The 24,230-nt window shown below is 39.5% G+C and overlaps 3 protein-coding genes across 3 annotated transcripts; all 3 read right to left on the reverse strand.

Annotated features, from left to right (window-relative positions):
- Window positions 1-97: 97 nt before the first annotated feature.
- Window positions 98-8,096, reverse strand: LOC120737170 (cytochrome P450 2F5-like). Its single transcript, XM_040037722.1, has 9 exons — window positions 7,268-8,096; window positions 6,926-7,088; window positions 6,646-6,795; window positions 4,294-4,454; window positions 3,938-4,114; window positions 2,563-2,704; window positions 2,248-2,435; window positions 2,000-2,141; window positions 98-724 (listed from the first exon to the last, which is right to left on the reverse strand). Exons 1-9 carry the CDS (start codon window positions 7,436-7,438, stop codon window positions 543-545), a joined length of 1,476 nt encoding a protein of 491 aa, XP_039893656.1. The 5' UTR covers window positions 7,439-8,096; the 3' UTR covers window positions 98-542.
- Window positions 8,097-8,241: 145 nt separating this feature from the next.
- LOC120737167 (cytochrome P450 2F5-like) lies at window positions 8,242-15,690 on the reverse strand. The gene is made up of 9 exons (XM_040037720.1): window positions 14,616-15,690; window positions 14,273-14,435; window positions 13,993-14,142; window positions 12,067-12,227; window positions 11,711-11,887; window positions 10,363-10,504; window positions 10,048-10,235; window positions 9,800-9,941; window positions 8,242-8,536 (listed from the first exon to the last, which is right to left on the reverse strand). The coding sequence occupies exons 1-9, from the start codon at window positions 14,784-14,786 to the stop codon at window positions 8,355-8,357; spliced, it is 1,476 nt and encodes a 491-aa protein (XP_039893654.1). The 5' UTR covers window positions 14,787-15,690; the 3' UTR covers window positions 8,242-8,354.
- Window positions 15,691-15,797: 107 nt separating this feature from the next.
- On the reverse strand, window positions 15,798-23,678 carry LOC120737172 (cytochrome P450 2F5-like). The gene is made up of 9 exons (XM_040037724.1): window positions 23,369-23,678; window positions 23,026-23,188; window positions 22,746-22,895; window positions 19,431-19,591; window positions 19,075-19,251; window positions 17,717-17,858; window positions 17,402-17,589; window positions 17,154-17,295; window positions 15,798-15,882 (listed from the first exon to the last, which is right to left on the reverse strand). The coding sequence occupies exons 1-9, from the start codon at window positions 23,537-23,539 to the stop codon at window positions 15,827-15,829; spliced, it is 1,350 nt and encodes a 449-aa protein (XP_039893658.1). The 5' UTR covers window positions 23,540-23,678; the 3' UTR covers window positions 15,798-15,826.
- Window positions 23,679-24,230: the final 552 nt, after the last annotated feature.

Raw genomic sequence — 24,230 nt, forward strand, 5'->3', positions numbered from 1 at the left:
GGAGTTTGCGTAAGCATGGAATATGACACTGGTGGGCTTACTGATTAACCACTCTTCTTAGTTAACCTTCAATTTATTATGTTTTTTTGTTGTGAAACTTTTTTTTTTTATTCAGCTTGGATATTATGGACAAACACATTAAATATACTTTATGTTTTCTGACGGTTGATGTACTAGAAATGCCAAGTGGGTCACCCCTTGCCATTTTAAAACCCCTTCATCTCATACTTCATGACTTTTCTCAAAATGGGCTTATTCATCAAAAGCTGAATTTTAGAGTGTGTGGCATCAAAAGAAAAAACTACATTTCATTTCTACCCCATATATTATTAGTTTATTATAGTTATTTGTTCAAGATAGTAGTAATATTAGAAACAATAACTCATTAAAAACAGAGTTACAGAAAACACAGTCATGATGAGATGAAAGATTTGCATGTAATGGTTGTGTGTTCTACATCAGCAAGGTACGAGCAAACTAACTGTTAAATAAACATCAAATCACTGTTTCACAAGAAGCTGATGAAGACTTCATCATCTTTTTCAACGAGGTGTGGCCATGATATGGTATCTACAGGGCACATTAAGAAAACTGCTGTATTCGGGAATGAGATTTATACTGCCAGGGCCTCCAGGACAGGAAAAAGTGAAATCCTGCAGCAATGATACTATGAAAATAAAAAGTTCCATACGGGCCAGAGACTCGCCAACACAGTTTCTCTTCCCTGTAGAGATACACAAAGGACTCTGATTAAAAATAATTGCAGGGCTCTAGACTAACTTTTTGTCACGGTTGCACTTGTTTTCTAAGGTGCGCCAGCACAAAAGTTAGGTGCACCCAAATTTTTCAACCACATTGCTTACCACCACAATTTTACATATTCACTTTTTTTCGGGGGGGGGGGGGGGGCAGCTGTCCACACAGACAGTATTGATTTGTAAATGACAATCTTGTCAACACAAAGTTCTTTATTTGGAGCACAGTTCTACAAGAAACATAAGTGACTGAAAAAGTGCTTGTGCTTTAAGTGAGCTGAAATTGAAACTTAATACATCTCAAGATATATTAAAGAAAAGGAAATCTTAATTAAAAGGACCTCAAAGTGTCTGATAAGGCTTCAAACTGAACATCTCAATATCTGAACATCTAAACAGCTTGATATCTTATAGACTATCCTCCACTGCAGTCACATGCCCCTCAGATGGCCAACTCCTGTAATTTGGCCTTTTTCCCATTTTTTTCTTGTGTGTTCGGGATGACACGTATAAACTTCACATACGCGACATCATTACTGCATGTAGGGTTTACGTTCAAGCCATTTTTCTTGTGAAGAATTATTTCGGACTAGGCATACAATAGGCATATTGTAACATTACATAGGCAATGTTAAACTTAATCATCATCTCGGCCTCCTCTGGTGACCTGTTTGCTGCAAACGTATGTGGCTCATTATCTTATGCCATCTCCTGATCAGTGTTAGACACAACCTGAGAGGTTGATGGCTCCGTGTCATAGCACTGGCTACGGACGGATCAGGCCTTAAGGAAAAAGTTATCAATCGTTCTTTTCATCTTTTATCATTACCCACAGCTATATCTACTTCTATCGGGCCTAGGCTACTCACACCTCTCTATTCGCCTGCACTTTCAAACGTACACACACGCAGGCCTACAGAAGTATGTGGACCACGGCTAATCAGAGAGGTCTCTAAATGGTTTAGACCATGATATGGGCATAGTGTGTGTCTGTTGTTGACCACACGGAGACTTTCAGAGTTGTAGGGACATTTTCTTTTACTCGAATGGCTGGTCACACCGGTGCAACCTAGGATTTTTTTAGTCACACCATTGAGAAATTAGGTTGCATGTGTGTCCAAACTGGTCACATTCTAGAGCCCTGAATTGCTTTTCACTGTAAATATCAAGATATTTGGAGAAAAAAAAATTACATCAACATGCAAAAGAACTGGATGATCAATAACTGTGTGTTGACTCTTTACCTGCAGAGAATGGCATGAATGCAGGACTTTTCTTAAAGTTGCCATTATTGTCCAAGAAGTGCTGGGGGTTGAAGGACCTGGGAGTGGCCCATTGCTTTTCCTCTTTTAGCACAGAGTGCAACAGCGGAATAATTACAGTGTCCTATTCAAAACATATATCTTGTTAGTGTTGCTGCTTTCAACATTATTCTCTGACTTGATATACAATAGATTCTGTAATACACATGGAATCTTGGAATTGAGAATACCTTTGGGATTGTATAACCCCTGAAGGATATGTCATTCAGTGTGTAGTGAGGGATGCTGAGAGGGACAAGGTCAAGAAAACGCTGCACTTCATGGATGACAGCAAGTGAAAAATGGAGGGACTTCCTGTCCTCCATCCTGGGACAACGGCCTTTTCCAATAACAGTGTCAATTTCTTGCTGCATTTTCTCTGGACACAGCAAAGCAGAAATGATTACCACTCTGATTTGTTTTATACGTCCACCAAGGGACGTATTCCTAACCATAATGTGTTAGGGCTCGTAAAGTAAATTCAAGGTCTTGTTTTGTAAACTTACCCTGTATTTTGGGGTATTTAATCAGCACGCTAAGAGCATATCTCAGGGTGGAGCTGGTGCTTTGCGTTCCAGCCAGAAACAGAGTCATTATTGTAGAGACCAAATTGTCATAGTGGAACTCAGTTGTGGAAATCTCCTTTTCCTGAGAGAAGAAAGTTGCCATTGTTCTCAGAATCAGAGAATCAGAATATCTTTATCGTCATTTTAACAAGTACAACAAAATAAATGCAGTCCCTGCCTTGTCAAGCAAAGTTTAAAATATAATTACAAATGAAATATAAAAAAAGAGGCAGAAGACTGTATTCAGTAATAATTAATAGAACCTTATTGCACATAAGCACTGTTGCACAGGATGTCACAGGATGTCATCCATTGCACAGTATTTGTCAGGCTAATTGTAGGTGATTACCTGTAATTCAGTACCCTAACAGCTGCAGGGTAGATGTTGCTATTTAGTCTATTAGTCTTTGTTCTGATGCTTTTATATCTATTGCCTGATGGGAGCAGTTCAAACTGGTTATGACAACTGAACAACTGAACATCTCACTGGTTAAGCTAGATCCACCCATTTCTGCCAAAGCCTTAAACGATGAAGGTTTTGCCCACATCAATCATTGCACTGCGCAATGATTGATGTGGGCAAAACATCAATCATTATTAATTTACTTGTAATTACATTACAAACCACGGAGAGACTCTCAACTTTTTCACATTTCATTCTCCAGATACACCACTCATCCTAGGTTTTCCTTGTTTGGAGGTTCACAATCCTCTCTTAGATTGGTCCAGCCAATCATTCAGTCATCTTCCTCCCCGATAGGGGCCAGGTTCTTTTTTGTTGACAAAAAGGATGGCTGTCTCTGGCCATGTATTGATTTTTGCAGCTTAAATGACATTACAGTTAAGAATAAATAACCTTTACACCTCATCAGCTCCGCGGTACAACTCCAAAGCGCCACAGTCTTCACCAAACTCAACCTTCTAAACCCATATCATCTGGTTCAGATCAAACATGGGGACAAGTGGAAGACAGCTTTTGAACACACACCTGGGACACTTCAAATATCTGGTCATGCCATTTGGTTTAACTAATACTCCAACATTATGTCCCCACAGCATGTTGCTTTGAGGCTGGCTGAAAATCTGCTCCATGGTCTCCCTAAACTCCCGCATGTTTTTTCTTCAGCTACTGCTGGTGCTACACTCTGCTGGTAGCCAAAAGTCCATACAGTTGCTTAGGCAATGTAGGTGCAGGACACAGCTAAATTAAGAATATAATTTTTAGCACTTTAGATTTTATTAATTACCTACATTAATAAACACAGTAGTTGTAGTTTTGTGTATTCTTTTATATATTATGCTCAAGTTTTCCAACCTGGTTGATTCGAATAAGGAAGGAGTCTATGTAGTCTCGTGGAGAGCTGGGGTCCAATGTGTCTTTGTGTTCTTGGATCTTCATCTTGATAAACTTTCTCACCTCTTCATACTCTGCAAAAACTTTGTGGTGGGGGCCAGGAAGATGGTCCATGAGTTTCGGAAAGAGGTTGTACATCTGTTGTAAGGAAGCATAGCACCTTACATTCTTGTAAAGCATGTACTGTGTTTGGATAATTTTTCCAGTATGATTTTCAAAAGATGCAGGACAGACTCTGATGTATATATTCTTAATCAAACTATGAAAACCAAATTTAAAAGCATTTAATTTTTAATTCTGCTCCCACTTTCAGTTACCTGACCCACAGGGCTGCTATTAAGCTTTCCTATATGAGAAAGTATGGTAAGGAGGCGCAAGAACTGCTTGTCTTCATGGCTGAAACGTTGACCAAAAACCAGGCAGCAGATCACGTTAGACGCAGTACGGCTCAATGAGAATGTGGGGTCAAATGGAGCACCTGCAAGAGAAGAGGAATCATTTGTCAGATTAACTAAGGACTTCACTTTAGTTATGACATGCCCACACTTCCGACTTTCCCATTGTTTAGTCTGCGCTTCTCCGTTTCAAACTATTACAAGTTTGGTCAATCAACTTTTAAAAAGATTCAAAGCGTATGTTTGTTGGGGGGCGACCGTGGCTCAGGGGGTTGGGAAGCATATCTGTAACCGGAAGGTCGCCGGTTCGATCCCCGGGCTCTCTGTCCTGGTCGCTGTGTCCTTGGGCAAGACACTTTACCCTACCGCCTACTGGTGTTGGCCAGAGGGGCCGATGGCGCGATATGGCAGCCTCGCTTCTGTCAGTCTGCCCCAGGGCAGCTGTGGCTACAACCGTAGCCTGCCTCCACCAGTGTGTGAATGTGAGAGTGAATGAATAGTGGCATTGTAAAGCACTTTGGGTGCCTTGAAAAGCGCTATATAAATCCAATCCATTATTATTATTATTATCATTTGTTGGCACACGGCTTTCCAGAAAATGGTGTTTTCATGCATTTGACTGTGATTTCTGATATCAGTTGTGCATCCTGATGTGTTAACAACCTGAAGCTCACAAAAACTCTCTGTTTTAGCAGATCATATTGTTTTTCTAGTAGTGGTGGTAGTTTAAGTCAATTCAGTAGTGGAGAATATTGGGTTAGTGGGATTAGCCTACTGTAATATGCTTCTGTTTTTCCAAAGTGAAGACTGATTATTTTCTGTTAGTATTGTAGTGTCCTGTTATGTTCATGGACAGCTTATTGTGTTTCCTTTTTGGTTATCTGGCATGATGTGTCAGTGACTTTAACACTGGTCCTTGTCTCTTTCTTTAGAGCATTCTCATGGCAAAGAGTGTGTACATTTGGGACAACCAGAGTTGTAGATGAAAATTGGTATATGGGTGTGGTCACTAGGGATGATAGTGTTCCATATAGTGTTTTATATATCAAAATATATATGTATTTGTTAGGGGTGCAACGATACGCAAAATTCATGGTTCGGTTCCGTTCGATACTTTGGTGTCACGGTGGGATATTTTTTCGATACAAAAAAATGTTCATGCTTTTTTAATTTGTCATTTATCAAATTTATAAATATATATTTTAACTCAAACGTACAGTTTTTAAATTTAATGTTGCTGAAACAACAAAGGGATAAAATAATAAATCTATCTGATCGAGAAATCACTCATCTTTGGAAAAGAGAGTTTATTACAGAGAAATGGTTCTTACCAAAATAAAAGCTATACTATACGCTTCTTCTGGAGTATATTCTCAGCAGCACATTAAACATATCAGGTCCCCATGAGGAGAATCATGTGCTAACGGCTGTCTAAATGACTCAGGTAAAGTTTGTAGCATGCGTGCTTGTTGTTTTTGACTGCTTCCACTTGTCTTTGCACTAGGATGATGTCGGCGTAAATGTGCAGTCATATTCATTTTGTTCCCAATAGTGCTGTCAGCGTTAATCTGAAATGACGTTAACACCACAACACGGCAAATCTCCGTTAACGAGCTACCGCGGATCGGCCCGTGCGTGTGGCTGGACGGCGTCAACACGTTAACGAGCAAACTGCGCTAACGCAGTAGTTCCCACCCATGTAATTGAGCATTGCGTGGCACATCTGACATACTGTTTTACTTTTGTCCATGACGCGCTTACCTTCAGGGTCATACGTCACATGAAGACCAAAATAGTTCCAAAGGCCAGATCTGAATGAGGGTGGGGGAGGTTCAATTTGCCATGTTGCAATGAGCTTAGCTTCTGTCTTGCTAGCTTGCGCTGCGCTCAGTGGATCTGCGCTCGACAGTGCAGCCTAGGCGGAGTAGTCGAATGCAGATCCACAGAGCTCTCAACACAGACAGCATAGTCAGAAGAAAAGTTGATAAAATAAATTAAAAATTTTGTATTGTTCGATACATATGCGTACCAAACCGAAAGCACTGTATCGAACGGTTCAATATCGATTAAATCGATTAATTAAAAAATTTCAATGCTGATAAGTGAAAACAAATACTAGGGGTGCAGCGATACGTTGCACCCCTAGTATTTGTTTTCACTTATCAGCATTGAAATTTTTTAATATGTTATATACATATAGGTACCATGCTGTGCATAGTAAACGTAGCTTGGCATATTGCACAGTAGCCCTTTTCACATCAGCTGAAACTATACCTTTTAATTTATATATGTGAGCCCTCATATGTTCACTCTCTTCTTGGATCCATTCTTCCATCCCCTTGCGTCCCATCCCAAAGTCTCTTAGAGTGGTCAGTGTGAAGCGTCGCAGCTGACGCCAGCGTTCCCCGTTACTGCTCCCTATACCTGAAAGGTTAAACCACTTATCAAAGTAATGGAAGAGAAGCCATGCTGATTCATGAAATAATTAAAGCACTAGGAAACAAAATCACTTGTGCCTTGACAAAGACAACATATTTAAGTGATCACGCTTTACCATATTTCTTGTTAGGGTTGTGTAGAACTGGAGTTGGTGCTCTGCCTGTGAAGTCATCTGCTTGATCCACCAAGGCTTCTTTCACAGCATCATATCCTACCAGAACTACTGTCCGCTGCCAGCCTAGGTATACTGTCATCACTGGCCCATAGGTTTCACTGAACTAAAGATATGTGAATTGTTTAAATGATCAACATTCATCTGAAGTTTTCTCTAAATCCCAACATACTGTTAAAGTTTAATTCAGTGTGTTTATTAAAGTGTGTCGGTCTCCTCAAATTACGAGAAAAATTATTGTACAACTTAAAAAACAGCACAATATTTTAAAAAGTGAACTCTTACCTTAACAAAGCTTTTAAAAGGTGCTTTTTTGTCTATCTGTAGAAGGTTTCCTATGAGAGGAAGTGCAGTGGGTCCTGGAGGCAAATGCCAGTTCCTTTTGTGTTTTATATTAAACATCCACAGCAGAGCTAAGATTAAACCTGCTAAGATCACAGTTGCACAAGATTCCATCCTGCTCTATATAATATAAAAACTATAAAATAATACACAAAAATACAGCAGCAAGTCAAGGAACTAGAAGCAAAAAGAAATTTCAACAAGACTCAGGGTTATGAGAACTATGAAGTTCACACTACAGCTACACAAATAAAGCAACAGAGAGCCCTGTTGAAAGAAGAACTCAAAGACAATATAAATTGGGATTAAGACTGCAAAGTCTAACTAAGAGTAAAACTATACTAATAGAACAGGATAAAATGAAAATGAAACGGTAATAAAAATAGAAATTAAGATGTCAACAACCCAAAAGCTTGGCTTCAAGACCCAGGACAGTCACATATATATATAGTCACTGTTCTTTAAAAGATGTGTTTATGTTTAACAGGGAGTTTGCGTAAGCATGGAATATGACACTGGTGGGCTTACTGATTAACCACTCTTCTTAGTTAACCTTCAATTTATTATGTTTTTTTGTTGTGAAACTTTTTTTTTTTTATTCGGCTTGGATATTATGGACAAAAACATTAAATATACTTTATGTTTTCTGACGGTTGATGTACTAGAAATGCCAAGTGGGTCACCCCTTGCCATTTTAAAACCCCTTCATCTCATACTTCATGACTTTTCTCAAAATGGGCTTATTCATCAAAAGCTGAATTTTAGAGTGTGTGGCATCAAAAGAAAAAACTAAATTTCATTTCTACCCCATATATTATTAGTTTATTATAGTTATTTGTTCAAGATAGTAGTAATATTAGAAACAATAACTCATTAAAAACAGAGTTACAGAAAACACAGTCATGATGAGATGAAAGATTTGCATGTAATGGTTGTGTGTTCTACATCAGCAAGGTATGAGCAAACTAACTGTTAAATAAACATCAAATCACTGTTTCACAAGAAGCTGATGAAGACTTCATCATCTTTTTCAACGAGGTGTGGCCATGATATGGTATCTACAGGGCACATTAAGAAAACTGCTGTATTCGGGAATGAGATTTATACTGTCAGGGCCTCCAGGACAGGAAAAAGTGAAATCCTGCAGCAATGATACTATGAAAATAAAAAGTTCCATACGGGCCAGAGACTCGCCAACACAGTTTCTCTTCCCTGCAGAGATACACAAAGGACTCTGATTAAAAATAATTGCAGGGCTCTAGACTAACTTTTTGTCACGGTTGCACTTGTTTTCTAAGGTGCGCCAGCACAAAAGTTAGGTGCGCCCAAATTTTTCAACCACATTGCTTACCACCACAATTTTACATATTCACTTTTTTGGGGGGGGGGAGGCAGCTGTCCACACAGACAGTATTGATTTGTAAATGACAATCTTGTCAACACAAAGTTCTTTATTTGGAGCACAGTTCTACAAGAAACATAAGTGACTGAAAAAGTGCTTGTGCTTTAAGTGAGCTGAAATTGAAACTTAATACATCTCAAGATATATTAAAGAAAAGGAAATCTTAATTAAAGGGACCTCAAAGTGTCTGATAAGGCTTCAAACTGAACATCTCAATATCTGAACATCTAAACAGCTTGATATCTTATAGACTATCCTCCACTGCAGTCACATGCCCCTCAGATGGCCAACTCCTGTAATTTGGCCTTTTTCCATTTTTTTCTTGTGTGTTCGGGATGACACCTATAAACTTCACATACGCGACATCATTACTGCATGTAGGGGTTACGTTCAAGCCATTTTTCTTGTGAAGAATTATTTCGGACTTACAATAGGCATATTGTAACATTACATAGGCAATGTTAAACTTAATCATCATCTCGGCCTCCCCTGGTGACCTGTTTGCTGCAAACGTATGTGGCTCATTATCTTATGCCATCTCCTGACCAGTGTTAGACACAACCTGAGAGGTTGATGGCTCCGTGTCATAGCACTGGCTACGGACGGATCAGGCCTTAAGGAAAAAGTTATCAATCGTTCTTTTCATCTTTTATCATTACCCACAGCTATATCTACTTCTATCGGGCCTAGGCTACTCACACCTCTCTATTCGCCTGCACTTTCAAACGTACACACACGCAGGCCTACAGAAATATGTGGACCACGGCTAATCAGAGAGGTCTCTAAATGGTTTAGACCATGATATGGGCATAGTGTGTGTCTGTTGTTGACCACACGGAGACTTTCAGCGTTGTAGGGACATTTTCTTTTACTCGAATGGCTGGTCACACCGGTGCGAACTAGGATTTTTTTAGTCACACCATTGAGAAATTAGGTTGCATGAGTGTCCAAACTGGTCACATTCTAGAGCCCTGAATTGCTTTTCACTGTAAATATCAAGATATTTGGGGGGAAAAAATTACGTCAACATGCAAAAGAACTGGATGATCAATAACTGTGTGTTGACTCTTTACCTGCAGAGAATGGCATGAATGCAGGACTTTTCTTAAAGTTGCCATTATTGTCCAAGAAGTGCTGGGGATTGAAGGACCTGGGAGTGGCCCATTGCTTTTCCTCTTTTAGCACAGAGTGCAACAGCGGAATAATTACAGTGTCCTATTCAAAACATATATCTTGTTAGTGTTGCTGCTTTCAACATTATTCTCTGACTTGATATACAATAGATTCTGTAATACACATGAAATCTTGGAATTGAGAATACCTTTGGGATTGTATAACCCCTGAAGGATATGTCATTCAGTGTGTAGTGAGGGATGCTGAGAGGGACAAGGTCAAGAAAACGCTGCACTTCATGGATAACAGCAAGTGAAAAATGGAGGGACTTCCTGTCCTCCATCCTGGGACAACGGCCTTTTCCAATAACAGTGTCAATTTCTTGCTGCATTTTCTCTGGACACAGCAAAGCAGAAACTATTACCACTCTGATTTGTTTTATATGTCCACCAAGGGACGTATTCCTAACCATAATGTATTAGGGCTCGTAAAGTAAATTCAAGGTCTTGTTTTGTAAACTTACCCTGTATTTTGGGGTATTTAATCAGCACGCTAAGAGCATATCTCAGGGTGGAGCTGGTGCTTTGCGTTCCAGCCAGAAACAGAGTCATTATTGTAGAGACCAAATTGTCATAGTGGAACTCAGTTGTGGAAATCTCCTTTTCCTGAGAGAACAAAGTTGCCATTGTTCTCAGAATCAGAGAATCAGAATATCTTTATCGTCATTTTAACAAGTACAACAAAATAAATGCAGTCCCTGCCTTGTCAAGCAAAGTTTAAAATATAATTACAAATGAAATATAAAAAAAGAGGCAGAAGACTGTATTCAGTAATAATTAATAGAACCTTATTGCACATAAGCACTGTTGCACAGGATGTCACAGGATGTCATCCATTGCACAGTATTTGTCAGGCTACTTGTAGGTGATTACCTGTAATTCAGTACCCTAACAGCTGCAGGGTAGATGTTGCTATTTAGTCTATTAGTCTTTGTTCTGATGCTTTTATATCTATTGCCTGATGGGAGCAGTTCAAACTGGTTATGACAACTGAACAACTGAACATCTCACTGGTTAAGCTAGATCCACCCATTCCTGCCAAAGCCTTAAACGATGAAGGTTTTTGCAGACATCAATCATTGCACTGCGCCCGTCGCATTATTAATTTACTTGTAATTACATTACAAACCACGGAGAGACTCTCAACTTTTTCACATTTCATTCTCCAGATACACCACTCATTCTAGGTTTTCCTTGTTTGGAGGTTCACAATCCTCTCTTAGATTGGTCCAGCCAATCATTCAACCATCTTCCTCCCCGATAGGGGCCAGGTTCTTTTTTGTTGGCAAAAAGGATGGCTCTCTCCAGCCATGTATTGATTTTTGCAGCTTAAATGACATTACAGTTAAGAATAAATAACCTTTACACCTCATCAGCTCCGCGGTACAACTCCAAAGCGCCACAGTCTTCACCAAACTCAACCTTCTAAACCCATATCATCTGGTTCAGATCAAACATGGGGACAAGTGGAAGACAGCTTTTGAACACACACCTGGGACACTTCAAATATCTGGTCATGCCATTTGGTTTAACTAATGCTCCAACATTATGTCCCCACAGCATGTTGCTTTGAGGCTGGCTGAAAATCTGCTTCATGGTCTCCCTAAACTCCCGCACGTTTTTTCTTTAGCTACTGCTGGTGCTACACTCTGCTGGTAGCCAAAAGTCCATACAGTTGCTTAGGCAATGTAGGTGCAGGACACAGCTAAATTAAGAATATAATTTTTAGCACTTTAGATTTTACCTACATTAATAAACACAGTAGTTGTAGTTTTGTGTATTCTTTTATATATTATGCTTCAGTTTTCCAACCTGGTTGATTCGAATAAGGAAGGAGTCTATGTAGTCTCGTGGGGAGCTGGGGTCCAATGTGTCTTTGTGTTCTTGGATCTTCATCTTGATAAACTTTCTCACCTCTTCATACTCTGCAAAAACTTTGTGGTGGGGGCCAGGAAGATGGTCCATGAGTTTCGGAAAGAGGTTGTACATCTGTTGTAAGGAAGCATAGCACCATACATTCTTGTAAAGCATGTACTGTGTTTGGATAATTTTTCCTGTATGATTTTCAAAAGATGCAGGACAGACTCTGATGTATATATTCTTAATCAAACTATGAAAACCAAATTTAAAAGCATTTAATTTTTAATTCTGCTCCCACTTTCAGTTACCTGACCCACAGGGCTGCTATTAAGCTTTCCTATATGAGAAAGTATGGTAAGGAGGCGCAAGAACTGCTTGTCTTCATGGCTGAAACGTTGACCAAAAACCAGGCAGCAGATCACGTTAGACACAGTACGGCTCAATAAGAATGTGGGGTCAAATGGAGCACCTGCAAGAGAACAGGAATCATCTGTCAGATTAACTAAGGACTTCACTTTAGTTATGACATGCCCACACTTCCGACTTTCCCATTGTTTAGTCTGCGCTTCTCCGTTTCAAACTATTACAAGTTTGGTCAATCAACTTTTAAAAAGATTCAAAGCGTATGTTTGTTGGGGGGCGACCGTGGCTCAGGGGGTTGGGAAGCGTATCTGTAACCGCAAGGTCGCCGGTTCGATCCCCGGGCTCTCTGTCCTGGTCGCTGTGTCCTTGGGCAAGACACTTTACCCTACCGCCTACTGGTGTTGGCCAGAGGGGCCGATGGCGCGATATGGCAACCTCGCTTCTGTCAGTCTGCCCCAGGGCAGCTGTGGCTACAACCGTAGCTTGCCTCCACCAGTGTGTGAACACTGGTCCTTGTCTCTTTCTTTAGAGCATTCTCATGGCAAAGAGTGTGTACATTTGGGACAACCAGAGTTGTAGATGAAAATTGGTATATGGGTGTGGTCACTAGGGATGATAGTGTTCCATATAGTGTTTTATATATCAAAATATATATGTATTTGTTAGGGGTGCAACGATACGCAAAATTCATGGTTCGGTTCCGTTCGATACTTTGGTGTCACGGTTCGATATTTTTTCGATACAAAAAAATGTTCATGCTTTTTTAATTTGTCATTTATCAAATTTATAAATATATATTTTAACTCAAACGTACAGTTTTTAAATTTAATGTTGCTGAAACAACAAAGGGATAAAATAATAAATCTATCTGATCGAGAAATCACTCATCTTTGGAAAAGAGAGTTTATTACAGAGAAATGGTTCTTACCAAAATAAAAGCTATACTATACGCTTCTTCTGGAGTATATTCTCAGCAGCACATTAAACATATCAGGTCCCCATAAGGAGAATCATGTGCTAACGGCTGTCTAAATGACTCAGGTAACGTTTGTAGCATGCGTGCTTGTTGTTTTTGACTGCTTCCACTTGTCTTTGCACTAGGATGATGTCGGCGTAAATGTGCAGTCATATTCATTTTGTTCCCACTAGTGCTGTCAGCGTTAATCTGAAATGACGTTAACACCACAACACGGCAAATCTCCGTTAACGAGCTACCGCGGATCGGCCCGTGCGTGTGGCTGGACGGCGTCAACACGTTAACGAGCAAACTGCGCTAACGCAGTAGTTCCCACCCATGTAATTGAGCATTGCGTGGCACATCTGACATACTGTTTTACTTTTGTCCATGACGCGCTTAACTTCAGGGTCATACTTTACATGAAGACCAAAATAGTTCCAAAGGCCAGATCTGAATGAGGGTGGGGGAGGTTCAATTTGCCATGTTGCAATGAGCTTAGCTTCTATCTTGCTAGCTTGCGCTGCGCTCAGTGGATCTGCGCTCGACAGTGCAGCCTAGGCGGAGTAGTCGAATGCAGATCCACAGAGCTCTCAACACAGACAGCATAGTCAGAAGAAAAGTTGATAAAATAAATTAAAAATTTTGTATTGTTCGATACATATGCGTACCAAACCGAAAGAACTGTATCGAACAGTTCAATATCGATTAAATCGATTAATTAAAAAATTTCAATGCTGATAAGTGAAAACAAATACTAGGGGTGCAGCGATACGTTGCACCCCTAGTATTTGTTTTCACTTATCAGCATTGAAATTTTTTAATATGTTATATACATATAGGTACCATGCTGTGCATAGTAAACGTAGCTTGGCATATTGCACAGTAGCCCTTTTCACATCAGCTGAAACTATACCTTTTAATTTATATATGTGAGCCCTCAGATGTTCACTCTCTTCTTGGATCCATTCTTCCATCCCCTTGCGTCCCATCCCAAAGTCTCTTAGAGTGGTCAGTGTGAAGCGTCGCAGCTGACGCCAGCGTTCCCCGTTACTGCTCCCTATACCTGAAAGGTTAAACCACTTATCAAAGTAATGGAAGAGAAGCCATGCTGATTCATGAAATAATTAAAGCACTAGGAAACAAAATCACTTGTGCCTTGACAAAGACAACATATTTGAGTGATCACGCTTTACCATATTTCTTGTTAGGGTTGTGTAGAACTGGAGTTGGTGCTCTGCCTGTGAAGTCATCTGCTTGGTCCACCAAGGCTTCTTTCACAGCATCATATCCTACCAGAACTACTGTCCGCTGCCAGCCTAGGTATACTGTCATCACTGGCCCATAGGTTTCACTGAACTAAAGATATGTGAATTGTTTAAATGATCAACATTCATCTGAAGTTTTGTCTAAATCCCAACATACTGTTAAAGTTAAATTCAGTGTGTTTATTAAAAGTGTGTCGGTCTCCTCAAATTACGAGAAAAATTATTGTACAACTTAAAAAACAGCACAATATTTTAAAAAGTGAACTCTTACCTTAACAAAGCTTTTAAAAGGTGCTTTTTTGTCTATCTGTAGAAGGTTTCCTATGAGAGGAAGTGCAGTGGGTCCTGGAGGCAAATGCCAGTTCCTTTTGTGTTTTATATTAAACATCCACAGCAGAGCTAAGATTAAACCTGCTAAGATCACAGTTGCACAAGATTCCATCCTGCTCTATATAATATAAAAACTATAAAAGAATACACAAAAATACAGCAGCAAGTCAAGGAACTAGAAGCAAAAAGAAATTTCAACAAGACTCAGGGTTATGAGAACTATGAAGTTCACACTACAACTACACAAATAAAGCAACAGAGAGCCCTGTTGAAAGAAGAACTCAAAGACAATATAAATTGGGATTAAGACTGCAAAGTCTAACTAAGAGTAAAACTATACTAATAGAACAGGATAAAATGAAAATGAAACGGTAATAAAAATAGAAATTAAGATGTCAACAACCCAAAAGCTTGGCTTCAAGACCCAGGACAGTCACATATATATATAGTCACTGTTCTTTAAAAGATGTGTTTATGTTTAACAGGGAGTTTGCGTAAGCATGGAATATGACACTGGTGGGCTTACTGATTAACCACTCTTCTTAGTTAACCTTCAATTTATTATGTTTTTTTGTTGTGAAACTTTTTTTTTTATTCAGCTTGGATATTATGGACAAAAACATTAAATATACTTTATGTTTTCTGACGGTTGATGTACTAGAAATGCCAAGTGGGTCACCCCTTGCCATTTTAAAACCCCTTCATCTCATACTTCATGACTTTTCTCAAAATGGGCTTATTCATCAAAAGCTGAATTTTAGAGTGTGTGGCATCAAAAGAAAAAACTAAATTTCATTTCTACCCCATATATTATTAGTTTATTATAGTTATTTGTTCAAGATAGTAGTAATATTAGAAACAATAACTCATTAAAAACAGAGTTACAGAAAACACAGTCATGATGAGATGAAAGATTTGCATGTAATGGTTGTGTGTTCTACATCAGCAAGGTACGAGCAAACTAACTGTTAAATAAACATCAAATCACTGTTTCACAAGAAGCTGATGAAGACTTCATCATCATATTTCAACGAGGTGTGGCCATGATATGGTATCTACAGGGAACATTAAGAAAACTGCTGTATTCGGGAATGAGATTTATACTGTCAGGGCCTCCAGGACAGGAAAAAGTGAAATCCTGCAGCAATGATACTATGAAATAAAAAGTTCCATACGGGCCAGAGACTCGCCAACACAGTTTCTCTTCCCTGTAGAGATACACAAAGGACTCTGATTAAAAATAATTGCAGGGCTCTAGACTAACTTTTTGTCACGGTTGCACTTGTTTTCTAAGGTGCGCCAGCACAAAAGTTAGGTGCACCCAAATTTGTCAACCACATTGCTTGCCACCACAATTTTACATATTCACTTTTTTTCGGGGGGGGGCAGCTGTCCATACAGACAGTATTGATTTGTAAATGACAATCTTGTCAACACAAAGTTCTTTATTTGGAGCACAGTTCTACAAGAAACATAAGTGACTGAAAAAGTGCTTGTGCTTTAAGTGCTTCACTGAGCTGAAATTGAAACTTAATACATCTCAAGATATATTAAAGAAAAGGAAATCTTAATTAAAAGGACCTCAAAGTGTCTGATAAGGCTTCAAACTGAACATCTCAATATCTGAACATCTAAACAGCTTGATATCTTATAGACTATCCTCCACTGCAGTCACATGCCCCTCAGATGGCCAACTCCTGTAATTTGGCCTTTTTCCCATTTTTTTCTTGTGTGTTCGGGATGACACCTATAAACTTCACATACGCGACATCATTACTGCATGTAGGGGTTACGTTCAAGCCATTTTTCTTGTGAAGAATTATTTCGGACTTACAATAGGCATATTGTAACATTACATAGGCAATGTTAAACTTAATCATCATCTCGGCCTCCTCTGGTGACCTGTTTGCTGCAAACGTATGTGGCTCATTATCTTATGCCATCTCCTGACCAGTGTTAGACACAACCTGAGAGGTTGATGGCTCCATGTCATAGCACTGGCTACGGACGGATCAGGCCTTAAGGAAAAAGTTATCAATCGTTCTTTTCATCTTTTATCATTACCCACAGCTATATCTACTTCTATCGGGCCTAGGCTACTCAGACCTCTCTATTCGCCTGCACTTTCAAACGTACACACACGCAGGCCTACAGAAATATGTGGACCACAGCTAATCAGAGAGGTCTCTAAATGGTTTAGACCATGATATGGGCATAGTGTGTGTCTGTTGTTGACCACACGGAGACTTTCAGAGTTGTAGGGACATTTTCTTTTACTCGAATGGCTGGTCACACCGGTGCGAACTAGGATTTTTTTAGTCACACCATTGGGAAATTAGGTTGCATGTGTGTCCAAACTGGTCACATTCTAGAGCCCTGAATTGCTTTTCACTGTAAATATCAAGATATTTGGAGAAAAAAAAATTACATCAACATGCAAAAGAACTGGATGATCAATAACTGTGTGTTGACTCTTTACCTGCAGAGAATGGCATGAATGCAGGACTTTTCTTAAAGTTGCCATTATTGTCCAAGAAGTGCTGGGGATTGAAGGACCTGGGAGTGGCCCATTGCTTTTCCTCTTTTAGCACAGAGTGCAACAGCGGAATAATTACAGTGTCCTATTCAAAACATATATCTTGTTAGTGTTGCTGCTTTCAACATTATTCTCTGACTTGATATACAATAGATTCTGTAATACACATGAAATCTTGGAATTGAGAATACCTTTGGGATTGTATAACCCCTGAAGGATATGTCATTCAGTGTGTAGTGAGGGATGCTGAGAGGGACAAGGTCAAGAAAACGCTGCACTTCATGGATAACAGCAAGTGAAAAATGGAGGGACTTCCTGTCCTCCATCCTGGGACAACGGCCTTTTCCAATAACAGTGTCAATTTCTTCCTGCATTTTCTCTGGACACAGCAAAGCAGAAATGATTACCACTCTGATTTGTTTTATACGTCCACCAAGGGACGTATTCCTAACCATAATGTATTAGGGCTCGTAAAGTAAATTCAAGGTCTTGTTTTGTAAACTTACCCTGTATTTTGGGGTATTTAATCAGCACGCTAAGAGCATATCTCAGGGTGGAGCTGGTGCTTTGCGTTCCAGCCATAAACAGAGTCATTATTGTAGAGACCAAATTGTCATAGTGGAACTCAGTTGTGGAAATCTCCTTTTCCTGAGAGAACAAAGTTGCCATTGTTCTCAGAATCAGAGAATCAGAATATCTTTATCGTCATTTTAACAAGTACAACAAAATAAATGCAGTCCCTGCCTTGTCAAGCAAAGTTTAAAATATAATTACAAATGAAAAATAAAAAAAGAGGCAGAAGACTGTATTCAGTAATAATTAATAGAACCTTATTGCACATAAGCACTGTTGCACAGGATGTCACAGGATGTCATCCATTGCACAGTATTTGTCAGGCTACTTGTAGGTGATTACCTGTAATTCAGTACCCTAACAGCTGCAGGGTAGATGTTGCTATTTAGTCTATTAGTCTTTGTTCTGATGCTTTTATATCTATTGCCTGATGGGAGCAGTTCAAACTGGTTATGACAACTGAACAACTGAACATCTCACTGGTTAAGCTAGATCCACCCATTCCTGCCAAAGCCTTAAACGATGAAGGTTTTTGCAGACATCAATCATTGCACTGCGCCCGTCGCATTATTAATTTACTTGTAATTACATTACAAACCACGGAGAGACTCTCAACTTTTTCACATTTCATTCTCCAGATACACCACTCATCCTAGGTTTTCCTTGTTTGGAGGTTCACAATCCTCTCTTAGATTAGTCCAGCCAATCATTCAGTCATCTTCCTCCCCGATAGGGGCCAGGTTCTTTTTTGTTGGCAAAAAGGATGGCTCTCTCCAGCCATGTATTGATTTTTGCAGCTTAAATGACATTACAGTTAAGAATAAATAACCTTTACACCTCATCAGCTCCGCAGTTGAACCACTCCAAAGCGCCACGGTCTTCACCAAACTCAACCTTCTAAACCCATATCATCTGGTTCAGATCAAACATGGGGACAAGTGGAAGACAGCTTTTGAACACACACCTGGGACACTTCAAATATCTGGTCATGCCATTTGGTTTAACTAATGCTCCAACATTATGTCCCCACAGCATGTTGCTTTGAGGCTGGCTGAAAATCTGCTCCATGGTCTCCCTAAACTCCCGCACGTTTTTTCTTTAGCTACTGCTGGTGCTACACTCTGCTGGTAGCCAAAAGTCCATACAGTTGCTTAGGCAATGTAGGTGCAGGACACAGCTAAATTAAGAATATAATTTTTAGCACTTTAGATTTTATTAATTACCTACATTAATAAACACAGTAGTTGTAGTTTTGTGTATTCTTTTATATATTATGCTTCAGTTTTCCAACCTGGTTGATTCGAATAAGGAAGGAGTCTATGTAGTCTCGTGGGGAGCTGGGGTCCAATGTGTCTTTGTGTTCTTGGATCTTCATCTTGATAAACTTTCTCACCTCTTCATACTCTGCAAAAACTTTGTGGTGGGGGCCAGGAAGATGGTCCATGAGTTTCGGAAAGAGGTTGTACATCTGTTGTAAGGAAGCATAGCACCTTACATTCTTGTAAAGCATGTACTGTGTTTGGATAATTTTTCCTGTATGATTTTCAAAAGATGCAGGACAGACACTGATGTATATATTCTTAATCAAACTATGAAAACCAAATTTAAAAGCATTTAATTTCTAATTCTGCTCCCACTTTCAGTTACCTGACCCACAGGGCTGCTATTAAGCTTTCCTATATGAGAAAGTATGGTAAGGAGGCGCAAGAACTGCTTGTCTTCATGGCTGAAACGTTGACCAAAAACCAGGCAGCAGATCACGTTAGACACAGTACGGCTCAATAAGAATGTGGGGTCAAATGGAGCACCTGCAAGAGAAGAGGAATCATTTGTCAGATTAACTAAGGACTTCACTTTAGTTATGACATGCCCACACTTCCGACTTTCCCATTGTTTAGTCTGCGCTTCTCCATTTCAAACTATTACAAGTTTGGTCAATCAACTTTTAAAAAGATTCAAAGCGTATGTTTGTTGGGGGGCGACCGTGGCTCAGGGGGTTGGGAAGCGTATCTGTAACCGGAAGGTCGCCGGTTCGATCCCCGGGCTCTCTGTCCTGGTCGCTGTGTCCTTGGGCAAGACACTTTACCCTACCGCCTACTGGTGTTGGCCAGAGGGGCCGATGGCGCGATATGGCAACCTCGCTTCTGTCAGTCTGCCCCAGGGCAGCTGTGGCTACAACCGTAGCTTGCCTCCACCAGTGTGTGAATGTGAGAGTGAATGAATAGTGGCATTGTAAAGCACTTTGGGTGCCTTGAAAAGCACTATATAAATCCAATCCATTATTATTATTATTATCATTTGTTGGCACACGGCTTTCCAGAAAATGGTGTTTTCATGCATTTGACTGTGATTTCTGATATCAGTTGTGCATCCTGATGTGTTAACAACCTGAAGCTCACAAAAACTCTCTGTTCTAGCAGATCATATTGTTTTTCTAGTAGTGGTGGTAGTTTAAGTCAATTCAGTAGTGGAGAATATTGGGTTAGTGAGATTAGCCTACTGTAATATGCCTCTGTTTTTCCAAAGTGAAGACTGATTATTTTCCGTTAGTATTGTAGTGTCCTGTTATGTTCATGGACAGCTTATTGTGTTTCCTTTTTGGTTATCTGGCATGATGTGTCAGTGACTTTAACACTGGTCCTTGTCTCTTTCTTTAGAGCATTCTCATGGCAAAGAGTGTGTACATTTGGGACAACCAGAGTTGTAGATGAAAATTGGTATATAGAATAGAATAGAATAGAATTCAACTTTATTGTCATTGCACATGCACAGGTACAGGGCAACGAAATGCAGTTTGCATCCATCCAGAAGTGCTTTAGTGATATAGATATATTACAATATATATTAGCAATAATATAGATATGTGAGTATATTACAGAAATGGGTCTATTATGGTATGTTATAATGTACACGGTATGAAGTATGTTGTGAATATTCTATAACTATAAGTATGTACAGGCTGTAGTGAGTACAAGCTATGTACAGGATATGAACAGGATATAAATATGAAAAACTATACAGAATATGAAATAAATAACTTTACAGAATCTGAGATATACAGCTATACAGAAATGGGAACTATGCAAGTTGTAAACAGTTGTAGGATTAAAGATTATCGAATGTACAGAATGATTATTTACACAGAGCTATACAGTAGTGCAGTTAAGATAAGTGAGGGTGTAGATAGTTTCTACAGAGGTGCTAGTGCTAGTGGTTGTGAGTGGTGGTTCAGTCCATGTTATTATTGTGTGTTTGAGGGTACAGTTGTCCATTGTGTGTGTGTGTAGGTGGTTGTGGGTGTGTGTATGTTCAGTCCATGAGTTTAACGTGGGTCAGATGTCAGGAGGCAGAGTTCAGGAGTCTGACAGCTGTGGGGAAGAAGCTGTTCCGGTACCTGGTGGTCTTAGTCCGGAGGCTCCTGTGGCGCCTCCCAGAGGGCAGGAGGGTGAAGAGTCCATGTGATGGGTGACTGGGGTCTTTGATGATTTTCCCAGCCCTTTTCAGACACCGCTTCCTGTAGATGTCTTTTATGGCAGGAAGTGGTGCTCCGGCGATGCGCTGGGCAGTTTTCACGACCCTCTGCAACGCCTTCCGGTCCGAGGCAGAGCAGTTCCCGTACCAGACTGTTATACAGTTGGTCAGGATGCTCTCGATGGTGCAGCGATAGAAGTTCACCAGGATGTCTGAGGACATATGGGTGTGGTCACTAGGGATGATAGTGTTCCATATAGTGTTTTATATATCAAAATATATATGTATTTGTTAGGGGTGCAACGATACGCAAAATTCATGGTTCGGTTCCGTTCGATACTTTGGTGTCACGGTTCGATATTTTTTCGATACAAAAAAATGTTCATGCTTTTTTAATTTGTCATTTATCAAATTTATAAATATATATTTTAACTCAAACGTACAGTTTTTAAATTTAATGTTGCTGAAACAACAAAGGGATAAAATAATAAATCTATCTGATCGAGAAATCACTCATCTTTGGAAAAGAGAGTTTATTACAGAGAAATGGTTCTTACCAAAATAAAAGCTATACTATACGCTTCTTCTGGAGTATATTCTCAGCAGCACATTAAACATATCAGGTCCCCATAAGGAGAATCATGTGCTAACGGCTGTCTAAATGACTCAGGTAACGTTTGTAGCATGCGTGCTTGTTGTTTTTGACTGCTTCCACTTGTCTTTGCACTAGGATGATGTCGGCGTAAATGTGCAGTCATATTCATTTTGTTCCCAATAGTGCTGTCAGCGTTAATCTGAAATGACGTTAACACCACAACACGGCAAATCTCCGTTAACGAGCTACCGCGGATCGCCCCGTGCGTGTGGCTGGACGGCGTCAACACGTTAACGAGCAAACTGCGCTAACGCAGTAGTTCCCACCCATGTAATTGAGCATTGCGTGGCACATCTGACATACTGTTTTACTTTTGTCCATGACGCGCTTAACTTCAGGGTCATACTTTACATGAAGACTACAATAGTTCCAAAGGCCAGATCTGAATGAGGGTGGGGGAGGTTCAATTTGCCATGTTGCAATGAGCTTAGCTTCTGTCTTGCTAGCTTGCGCTGCGCTCAGTGGATCTGCGCTCGACAGTGCAGCCTAGGCGGAGTAGTCGAATGCAGATCCACAGAGCTCTCAACACAGACAGCATAGTCAGAAGAAAAGTTGATAAAATAAATTAAAAATTTTGTATTGTTCGATACATATGCGTACCAAACCGAAAGAACTGTATCGAACAGTTCAATATCGATTAATTAAAAAATTTCAATGCTGATAAGTGAAAACAAATACTAGGGGTGCAGCGATACGTTGCACCCCTAGTATTTGTTTTCACTTATCAGCATTGAAATTTTTTAATATGTTATATACATATAGGTACCATGCTGTGCATAGTAAACGTAGCTTGGCATATTGCACAGTAGCCCTTTTCACATCAGCTGAAACTATACCTTTTAATTTATATATGTGAGCCCTCATATGTTCACTCTCTTCTTGGATCCATTCTTCCATCCCCTTGCGTCCCATCCCAAAGTCTCTTAGAGTGGTCAGTGTGAAGCGTCGCAGCTGACGCCAGCGTTCCCCGTTACTGCTCCCTATACCTGAAAGGTTAAACCACTTATCAAAGTAATGGAAGAGAAGCCATGCTGATTCATGAAATAATTAAAGCACTAGGAAACAAAATCACTTGTGCCTTGACAAAGACAACATATTTGAGTGATCACGCTATACCATATTTCTTGTTAGGGTTGTGTAGAACTGGAGTTGGTGCTCTGCCTGTGAAGTCATCTGCTTGATCCACCAAGGCTTCTTTCACAGCATCATATCCTACCAGAACTACTGTCCGCTGCCAGCCTAGGTATACTGTCATCACTGGCCCATAGGTTTCACTGAACTAAAGATATGTGAATTGTTTAAATGATCAACATTCATCTGAAGTTTTCTCTAAATCCCAACATACTGTTAAAGTTTAATTCAGTGTGTTTATTAAAAGTGTGTCGGTCTCCTCAAATTACGAGAAAAATTATTGTACAACTTAAAAAACAGCACAATATTTTAAAAAGTGAACTCTTACCTTAACAAAGCTTTTAAAAGGTGCTTTTTTGTCTATCTGTAGAAGGTTTCCTATGAGAGGAAGTGCAGTGGGTCCTGGAGGCAAATGCCAGTTCCTTTTGTGTTTTATATTAAACATCCACAGCAGAGCTAAGATTAAACCTGCTAAGATCACAGTTGCACAAGATTCCATCCTGCTCTATATAATATAAAAACTATAAAATAATACACAAAAATACAGCAGCAAGTCAAGGAACTAGAAGCAAAAAGAAATTTCAACAAGACTCAGGGTTATGAGAACTATGAAGTTCACACTACAACTACACAAATAAAGCAACAGAGAGCCCTGTTGAAAGAAGAACTCAAAGACAATATAAATTGGGATTAAGACTGCAAAGTCTAACTAAGAGTAAAACTATACTAATAGAACAGGATAAAATGAAAATGAAACGGTAATAAAAATAGAAATTAAGATGTCAACAACCCAAAAGCTTGGCTTCAAGACCCAGGACAGTCACATATATATATAGTCACTGTTCTTTAAAAGATGTGTTTATGTTTAACAGGGAGTTTGCGTAAGCATGGAATATGACACTGGTGGGCTTACTGATTAACCACTCTTCTTAGTTAACCTTCAATTTATTATGTTTTTTTGTTGTGAAACTTTTTTTTTTTTTATTCGGCTTGGATATTATGGACAAAAACATTAAATATACTTTATGTTTTCTGACGGTTGATGTACTAGAAATGCCAAGTGGGTCACCCCTTGCCATTTTAAAACCCCTTCATCTCATACTTTATGACTTTTCTCAAAATGGGCTTATTCATCAAAAGCTGAATTTTAGAGTGTGTGGCATCAAAAGAAAAAACTACATTTCATTTCT

The sequence above is a fragment of the Simochromis diagramma genome, unplaced genomic scaffold, assembly GCF_900408965.1.
Source record: "Simochromis diagramma unplaced genomic scaffold, fSimDia1.1 OVJJ01000463.1, whole genome shotgun sequence".
Classification (NCBI taxonomy): Eukaryota; Metazoa; Chordata; class Actinopteri; order Cichliformes; family Cichlidae; genus Simochromis; species Simochromis diagramma.

What these genes read in the sequence shown, in the direction of transcription:
- LOC120737167 (XM_040037720.1), bottom strand. Translation starts at nt 14,786, where the DNA reads ATGGAATCTTGTGCAACTGTGATCTTAGCAGGTTTAATCTTAGCTCTG. An exon ending in CAACCCTAACAAGAAATATG is followed by an intron (nt 14,143 to 14,272) that starts GTAAAGCGTGAT and finishes TTAACCTTTCAG; the next exon opens with GTATAGGGAGCAGTAACGGG. An exon ending in TCACATATATAAATTAAAAG is followed by an intron (nt 12,228 to 13,992) that starts GTATAGTTTCAG and finishes GTTCTCTTGCAG; the next exon opens with GTGCTCCATTTGACCCCACA.
- LOC120737170 (XM_040037722.1), bottom strand. Translation starts at nt 7,438, where the DNA reads ATGGAATCTTGTGCAACTGTGATCTTAGCAGGTTTAATCTTAGCTCTG. An exon ending in TCCTTATTCGAATCAACCAG is followed by an intron (nt 2,705 to 3,937) that starts GTTGGAAAACTT and finishes TTCTTCTCTCAG; the next exon opens with GAAAAGGAGATTTCCACAAC. An exon ending in TAAATACCCCAAAATACAGG is followed by an intron (nt 2,436 to 2,562) that starts GTAAGTTTACAA and finishes TGCTGTGTCCAG; the next exon opens with AGAAAATGCAGCAAGAAATT.
- LOC120737172 (XM_040037724.1), bottom strand. Translation starts at nt 23,539, where the DNA reads ATGGAATCTTGTGCAACTGTGATCTTAGCAGGTTTAATCTTAGCTCTG. An exon ending in ATAGCAGCCCTGTGGGTCAG is followed by an intron (nt 19,252 to 19,430) that starts GTAACTGAAAGT and finishes TCCTTACAACAG; the next exon opens with ATGTACAACCTCTTTCCGAA. An exon ending in GGGGTTATACAATCCCAAAG is followed by an intron (nt 17,296 to 17,401) that starts GTATTCTCAATT and finishes TGTTTTGAATAG; the next exon opens with GACACTGTAATTATTCCGCT.